Source organism: Fukomys damarensis, unplaced genomic scaffold (genome assembly GCF_012274545.1).
Source record: "Fukomys damarensis isolate Sample0158 unplaced genomic scaffold, DMR_v1.0_HiC HiC_scaffold_14, whole genome shotgun sequence".
Lineage (NCBI taxonomy): Eukaryota > Metazoa > Chordata > Mammalia > Rodentia > Bathyergidae > Fukomys > Fukomys damarensis.
The window spans coordinates 54,282,773-54,291,555 of record NW_022900926.1 but is presented as its reverse complement, the minus strand read 5'-3'; the positions used below and the strand labels follow the sequence as shown (position 1 = coordinate 54,291,555).

Genomic DNA, 8,783 nt, shown 5'->3' with positions numbered 1-8,783 from the left:
CACGCCACCCCCCTTGCGGCTAAGTCCCGGGGTTCGCTCCTTACGCGAGACCGCCGCCTGCCAGGGCGTTGCAGGCCGCAGGGCGGCCCGGGCGGGGCTCTGCGCCACATTGCTGCCAGTGGGGCTACTCCCTTTCCTCGTTTTCGCCCGAGAGCCGGGTCACAGACCCTTACCTAAGAGCAGGGGTGAGGGTGATGTCCTTGCGGTTCTCAGCAGCCTTCACTGCGTGCCTGCATTGTCCATACCGCGCGCAAGCTCCCTCCGTCTCTGCCACCGGACTTTATTAGCTGATGCAGTCCTGTCTGGGGATTTGGTCGCTTAAATGTATCCTTTTTGCAGAATTGGGCGAGCGTAGAATTACAAAGAAAAAGTTCTGTAACTAAGCCATTTAACCAAGGAGCTAGAAAACTAGCTATGTGTTTAAACCTACCATAATTTTTGTTGCAAACTGGCATGCATATATATGTATATATGAATTCAGTTATAGAGAGTTTCTTAACTGCATTTAATGCCCCTGTTCTATTCAGAAGCAGCACAGACGATGCTAGTCCCAGTTATTTTTTGGTGCATTAAAAATGCAAAAAATACCAGCTCTCTAAGACTAAAACAGGCTTGAAATGAATCATTAGATGTATAGATGGTATTTATTCTGATGTGTACCTTGATAAATTTGTGAAGAGGAAGAAACTCCACTGTTTAGCTCTGAATGATACGTCGTGAAAATTAGTGATTAACCAACTCTTACAGCTGCTTATATTTTCCTACCATACTGCTTCTAAGTAGGAATCAAGATTAGTAGCCTTCTAAGAAGCACTGACATTGTGAATCTTTTATTTTATTTTTTTTTCTACGAATAGGAAAAATTTATTGAGTTTAGCTTCTGTCTAAGAGAGACAGAATGGGGACCGGAAAGTGTGTTGCCTTCTCACATAAAGCCATGTGATGAGCCAGGTACAAAGTGGGACAAAACTGTAAGACCCAACGGAAAATTATGAGGTGGGACAAAACCATGTCCAACCAATAAGATCACAAGTACAGTCACCCAGGTAATATTGATTAATTGGGGGGCAAGTCACATAGCAAGTTTCAAGGATTTTCAGTAAGGGTAGGGGGGTCAGGGATCTTTCCTGGAAAGGCTAGGTTAAGACCCTGCCCGCCCCCCAGGTGATTGAAACCTACTTAGAATATCAATCACTGCTTATTTATCCTCAGGGAAAACACAAAGCTATAGCAGTTTCTCTCCTTTTACAATTCTGGCCTTCAGTGATTGTGTCTTGATTGTCCTCCATGTTGGCTGCTCGAGGGCGTCCCTGTCTTAACTGTCCACAAGATATCTAATTAACTTACCTATCTGCGACATTACCCCTTCTGAAGAAATACCCCTAACTGCTGTGAGGGGGCAAAAGGCGAAGACAGCTCTGGCTACTTCCAGCTGAAGAGGGTCGTAGTTGTGATCAGCAGTTAGAATTACTCTACAGAGGGTCTATCTAAAGGCCTTCGATAGGCCCCAGTCATTGTCATCTTGGTAGTTGCATAGCTTTTAAGTCTGGAGGAGACAAAGCCAAAGAAACAGTTAAGAATGCATGGGCCAAATTATAAAGTCAGCAGGATTGCTTATAAATATAGCCCACAAAGAGGATGAGGAGTAATGTCCAGGGGACTTCAGAATCCAACATAGAAGTTGTATAAATAGTTTAGCAGTTATGAGCTCTTTATAAGGTTGATCTGGTGGATCCCAGTAAAAAAAGTCTAGCCTGTTTGTCATTGGTTGCATTTGTATGTCCGCTAGAGTTTGGCAGCCTCTAGGCAAGAATAAACAAAACTTGTAAAAATTAGAGTATGCATAATCTACTAGATTATGAGCACACTAGAATGAAAGGGTAGGTTGGGGAAAAAGTCACACTTAGAAATTGATATAGTGGTTGAACCTGCTGATCTTAGAAATCAAAAATTGATTTTTGAGATCGATTTCAGAATGTGCACAAACTTCAGAAAAGCCTCAGAATATTAATTGAACAGAACTTTATTAGCCTCAGTATTGTCAGAACAACAATAACAGAAAAGCCCTTAATTGACCAGTTGTGTAGAATCAGTCACAATATTTTGGGTATTATTGGTCCTTTTAAAAATCTGGTGACGGCTGTGGCCTCTGCAAGAACATTTGCACAGTACAATTTCATTGGTTCACAAACCTATCCTTCCAGTCTGTCACTCGAAGAACCACAGGAAGAAGAAAAGATCAAAGAGAAAGAGAGACAGAGAAGTTTAAATTATTAAGATTTGGGGTAGAACGATTGAATTATTTAGATTGTGGTAGAATTAAGTAAAACTGTGGTAAATTGTATGGTGAATGCTCAGTCACATGATTCCTAATAAGGAAAGCTACTCAGTGAATTGTCCAGAGAATAGTGTAGCGTGAATAGCAGTGAAATTTGGGGTGGAGAAGTTGTACAACCTAGGAGGTTGTAGGGAGAAGAAAGTGCTAGCCTGGCTAAGATGATAATCTTGAGAAGTTTTCCAGAATTTTGTATATTTCCAAAGTATGTGACCTACTATTAGCAGGTTGAGCTTTGGTTTGACATCCTTGTAGCTGTACATCACATCATCTTTTTTTTTTCAGCTTTAATTGAGTTTATTGGTACATTTTAGGGATACAGTACAGTTACATTCATTGTTGGATCTTGTACCTCTACATGACAAGTCTTGGTTCTCGTTTTTTCCCCTTCATCGCATCATCTTTTTGGTTTCATTTCCTAGAGGTGGATTGATGTTATAAAAAGTATTGAAAAAAGACTTTTTTTGTTGTTGCCAGACCATGATGGTGCACACCTGTACTCCCAGCACTCTGGAGGCTGAGGCAGTAGGATTGCTTCAGGTCAAGGCCAACTGCTAAGTACTACTTGCTACTTGCTATTAAGTTACTACTTGCTACAGCTACTTGCTACTAAGTAGCAAGACCCTGTCTTAAAAAAAAACGTCAACAATAACGGAAAACTCCCCCCCAATTTTGTTATTGTATGTATCATTTGGAGTTTATCAGGAAGGTGAAATAGATGAGAGATGGAACTTACAGGAGACAGAGTGAAAATGCTTTCTTCTTTTGTTTTTATTTTCAGACTTCAGATCTTTTTAGAGTAATGCCCAAATGAAAGGAAGTTATTAAAAACAACAACCACACATCCTCTATCTGATGCGGGACTGTCTTCCAAGTATGGATGGGAAAATGAAGTGAAGACAGTACAGTAACTAGTGAAAGGCCATTGTTCAAGCATGGCAGCTGGTGAATTTGTTCATGTCCTAGGTGGAAAATATTTTTTCTCTATGATTTTTCTGGAGTGGACTTGCTGTGGTGAAAACAGCTCTGTGTAGGGCCGCCTCATAAACTTGTAACTAACCTAGCTGTATCTGGATCAAGCTTCCTGAACGCTGTTCAGGTCCTCTGGCCAAAGTAAAAGGGTACACAGTACAAAGTAGGGAAATAAAGAACCTCCCCTAGGAGCCTTCAAAAGGGAGACCAGGAGCATGTGCAGCACATGGGGGTGATGGGGGTATGAGACTGGTGCAGAGGTGCCCACTCTCTGCCAGAAACCTAGAGTGCTCTTTTCATTTGTTGTTGTTGATAGCACCTGCATGCTGCTCATTCCAACTTTAATGTCCAACTTCTAAGCTACCTTCTGGGAACTCATGACTTGCTGTCTTCACCCAGATATTCCATAGATTGAAAAAAGTCTCTTAAGTTCTAAAACCTAAAGCCCTCCATTTTTTGCCACTCCCGATCTTGTACCTCACACTATAGTATAATTTATACTAGCGATTGCCAGCACTTAGGTGCCTATCTGAGCTTTTTTAATACTGGAGAGTGAACCCAGGCCCAACTCATTTGCTAGACCCCCTACCCTGAAACACATAAAACACACACACATGCACACGCACGCGCGCATACACACACACACACACACACACACACGAGCACATATAGATACCCATAATCAGCCACTGTTGTCATCATATCAATTAAAACAAAAATTGACTAGATCACTCCTCAAATTGAAAAATTTTAGGCAATTTTCTGATAGTTGTGGATAAAGTTCTTAGTAGACTACTTAGTTTGGCCTACAGGGCTGCTCAAGATTTGACCCTTGCCTTCCCTCCAGGCTCATTGCTCACCACTCTTTTTGCATTTTCCCTGTCTCCATTTTACAGGAACCTCTCTCCAGACAGAGTGGCCTTTCTCAGTTATACACCCTGGTTCCTATTGGAACCTCTGCTTGGAATGCCTTCTACTTAATCCAGCTGAAATTACTACTAATTCTTCAAGATTCTTTAGGGTTCAATCTTGCCCAGCCTAGGCAGACTAAGGTAGTCCCTATTCTTATACATACCTGGTCAGCATTACCACATTGTGTTGTAATGAGCTACTGGGGGCAGAAAGATGAATTTGGTCATTCTCTGCCTCCACCACACACACACTTGAAATGTTTGTTGAATGGATACATTTGCAGGGTCTTTATGACAGAAACATGAGTTCTTAAACATCTGCTTAAGTGCCTGCGTTATAGGAGCAGAAAGAGGCAATTGGGAGCATCACATTGGGTTCACATCCTCAGTATACCTGCCTCCTGCATTTCTTTTACTTTGGGAGCCTGCATTCTAAGATAAATTGATGTTTGGGATACAGTAACCTATAAAATATCCCTTTACTCCAGCTGGATGTTGGCTCCAAACCTCAGTGTAAGGTCAGTGAGGTAGCCTGAGCATGTGAAGAGTGCTGATACTTGGCAGCAGAGAACTTTAATCAGAATGACCTCGTGGCCTCCTAGAAAAGGAAAAAGTAAGAGCAGTCATGCAGCAGCAGCCCTGCAGATTGGAATCATTTTGCAAAGAGAGGACAAAAGCTAGAGTAAAAGTCTTTCCTCTCTAGCCATGTGGAAGCAACAGATATTGGGTATTAGGAGAAGCAGACTGTGCTTTAGCCCCAGTTGCCAGGGAACACTGAACCTAGGCTATTTCTCTTCAGGAACTAGGGGAATCCTGCGTTAGCCCAACTACATGTGCTGAGGCCTGATATAGAACCAGGGAGAATCATTGAGAAGGCTTTATTTCTAACCCCTTCCTTCTTCTCCCTCTCCAGGGCCAGAGTTTTAATGTACCTCTAAATCCAGAATCCCTGTTCTTTTTCACTCGAGCAATCATAATATGTTATTCCTGAAAAAAACAGTTTGTGAAAACACTAATCTCACCTTCAGTTTGGCTGTGTGGCTCCATTGCTCACATGATGTGAGCCTGTGTAGTATAATGAAAGGACTAATCAAATCAACATGTCCAGCTGGGTGTGGTGGCGCACGCCTGTAATCCCAGCACTTGGGAGGCTGAGGCAAAAGGATCACTGTGAGTTCGAGACCAGCTTGGGCTACACAGTTCCAGGTCAGTCTCAACTACACAGTGAGACCCTGTCTCAAAAAAACAAAAACAAAAACAAAACAAAACAAAACAAAAAAAAATCAACATGTCCAGTTGTTGAGCCAGTGATTGTTCCTTTATAGGATTGATGCAAATGTGTTGATTTTTTTTTTTCTTTCAGTACTGTGGGTTGAACCCAGGCCTTTGCATTGAGCTGCATCCCTAGGTCTTTTAAATTTTTATTTTATTTTTTCATTTTGAGACAGGGTCTAGTCAAGTTGCTCAGTTGCCAGGCTGGGCTTGAATTTGTGATCCTCCTGCCTCAGCCTCCCAGAGTATGGGGATTATAGGTTTGCATCACCATTTCTGGCTAACAAATGTATTCTAACTGTCTTGACCTTTTCATACATGTCTCATAATATCCAGGTACAACTATTGGGTGTTTATTTTCTTCTCTTCTACTGAACTGAGCTGAGTAGGAAAGAGTTGAGAAAGTGTTGTAAGGAAGCACAATGACGTAAGACCTGACTTCTTCAGCTTAATCATTTTTGTATCCAGCTAGCTGTTAAGGAATATTAAGAAAAAAAGCCTCTGGCATTTTTGATTGCTGACAGCAGCCAAACTACTTAACTTCATCAGAACTTCCTTTATTTTATATATCTCAAATAACATTAATGTAAAAGAATGATGTATTTTTAAGACAGGATCTCTTTAAGTTGCCCTATCCAGGCTTGAACTTGTGATCTTCCTGTATCAGCTTCAAATGCTGGGATTACAAGCATGCATCACACACCCAACTACAGGATTTTAAACCAGGGGTTTTCAGTCCTTGTTCCTTGGGCTCCTTAGGAGTAAAATACATGGAAAGAGGCATGGTAGTAAATAGCCTGCAGCTCTTCCACACTGGCATTTTCAGCCAGCCAAAATAGATCTGTTTATTTTTCATATTGGGTTTCTCTTTAAGCTTTTCTTTGAATAAAGGATTTTGTCTTATTATCAAGTAAGTTTGAAGACCATTGTCTTTAATCAGATTCTTGGAAAGAGGTACTTTGGAAGACATTAACATTTGGTTCAACTAATATTTGAGTGCTCACTCTGCTAAGCCCGGAGGAGACTGCAGTGAAGTAGATTTGTACACCATCCTTACCATGGTTTAGCAGGAAAGGCAGATGTTAAACAATAACTGCAAGTGGGATGAACTTTCTAAAAGATACAGAGTGTTAATGGTGACATACAGCAAGGGGCTGTACCTCGTCTCTAGGCAAGTGGTTTCCAAACCTGACTGGCGTTAGAATTTAGATGGCATGCCTAGTCTATGTCCCTGCTCAGGATTCCTTAGAGATTTTTACCTGCTCAGATGGAATCTCTAGTCATTCTAATTAGGGAGGGTAACAGAAGGTGTCAGGGAGATCTTTCTGATGAAATTAAAGATCATAAAAATGGGAATCATTAGATGATGATGGGGACCAGCGCAGCTTTGCAGGCTGAGGAGACACCATGCAGGAAGGCCTGAAGTAGAGAGAAAGTGGAGAGTATTCGGAGAATTAGTTGACTAAGCCGAGGAAAACGGTATCTAATACAGCATTCATCGTGCTGCTGTATATGGACAGCTCCTCTCAACTGTATGCTCCTTGGTGACAAAAACTGTATTTTGCTCTAGTACTTAGTAGTAAATCAATAAATATTTGATGATCAAGTGAATAAAGTCTCTAACTGTAGGAGCTTAGTTCAGAGTAGGAAGTAGAAAAGATTACTAATAATTATGAAGTAGGATATTGACTTAAGATCTTTTTAAAAAATCTTATGAACTCTTGATTTAAAAGAAGTTTTATGGAAAAACTGATACCAAACTGTTCTGATTTTATTTATATGGGAGTTGCTTATTAGTTAACCTCTCCCCATAACATTTGAAACTGTCCTCTACAAGTTTTACTTTTGTTATTCCCTCTGCCTGTTCATATTCTCTTGGCTCAATACCTGTTTTCAAAGACTGGTCCCTGGACTCTTTTTCTCTTTTGTCTCTTCTATAGTTAGGTGCTGACTTGGTCCTCCAAACATTTGGCAAATGCCTCTTTTGTAGCATATATTGAACGAGTGGCTTCAGGAAGTTTATAAAGGCCTTTTCTCTGGCTTTGCCAACCTACTTTAGTATCCTGACATTTCCTTCACACCTACAACTTGAAGTGAGAGGGATTGGGATCCAGAGCACATATCAAAGGATTGAACTTTGAAAACAATAGGGAAGGAAAGAAGGTGCAGATACAGATAGGGTATCGGGCTTCAGGTGTTCTGCTAATATTCACTTATCATAGAGATAAAAGGCCATGCTTTTAACTGAAAGAGGTGAAAGACAGGAGAGATAAAAATAGGTATGAAGCAGTTTTAGGATGCTAGGTGGAGAGTGTCACCTGGTGGCTTACCAGAGAAATATAGGAACATTAGGTGGCATTGTTTTGGTGAAAGTTGTTGATGATGACTGTAATGGCATCAGTGTGCCAGCGTCTGTGACCCACCCCCACCTTCACTAATGCTTAGCTGTTTTGAGTAGAGATTAGTATTGATTAGGGAAGCTTGCAAGAGGGACTTTTAAGGGCCAATTGTGTGGATAAAGAGAGAGAAGTCAATATAGATGGGGGGTAAAGTAGGTTATGGGATAAGTGTGTTTGAGGTTTTAAATAACCTGAACAGTCATTAGGCTGTGGAGATTCAGTGCACTTCAAGGACAGTTGCATTAAGTTAATGCTAGATGTGGGCAGTTTACTTCTCACTAAGCATGAGATCGGGGGGCACGTTTTCAATATAGACTTTTATTTTTTGGTACTGAGGATTAAACTTGGGACCTTGCACTTGTGAGACAGGCAGCGTAACCACTGAGCTGAACCCCTGGCCCATAATATAGACATTTTAACAAGGAGAGTTAAACTGCCTCTGATGGAATCTCAGCTGTCATCTCCTAGCTGTGTGATCTTCAGAAAGTTTCATAATCTCTCCGTAACTCAATTTCCTTATCTGGAAAGTGGGGATAAAAAGTGTAGCAATCTAGTAGCATTGTTTTGAGAATTAAATGAATTAATACAGTATTTGCAAAGCACATAGATAAATGATACTATATAGGAAGTACACATAAGTACTTATTAAATAAAAATAGTACCTTCCATATATATTTAATTTGATATCTAACTTTTCACATTATGCCATTCTGATGCCAAGCTACTATTTCCTTCTCCTCCTCCATTTATTACTGTTACCCTATAATTGAACTTTTATTAGGGCCGGGGATTTAGCTCAGTGGTTCCGCCACCTGCCTTGCAAGTGCGAGGACCGGAGTTTGATCCGAAGGAAGGAAGGAAGGAAGGAAGGAAGGAAGGAAGGGAGGGAGGGAG

The 8,783-nt window shown here is 41.0% G+C and overlaps 1 protein-coding gene across 2 annotated transcripts in view; it reads left to right on the top strand.

Annotated features, from left to right (window-relative positions):
• Window positions 1-2,845: 2,845 nt before the first annotated feature.
• The window catches only part of Ube2j1 (ubiquitin conjugating enzyme E2 J1), a 21,342-nt gene continuing 15,404 nt past the window's right edge, over window positions 2,846-8,783 (top strand). Inside the window, exon 1 of one of the 2 annotated variants that reach the window (XM_033763385.1) lies at window positions 2,846-2,875. Coding sequence is in view for 1 of the 2 variants with exons in the window: in XM_010633248.3 (XP_010631550.1) it covers window positions 3,191-3,209 (19 nt within the window). In the remaining variant the exon portion in view is untranslated. Of the gene's footprint in view, window positions 2,876-3,175; window positions 3,210-8,783 lie in introns of those variants that run through there. The other variant, XM_010633248.3, reaches the window with a different exon arrangement.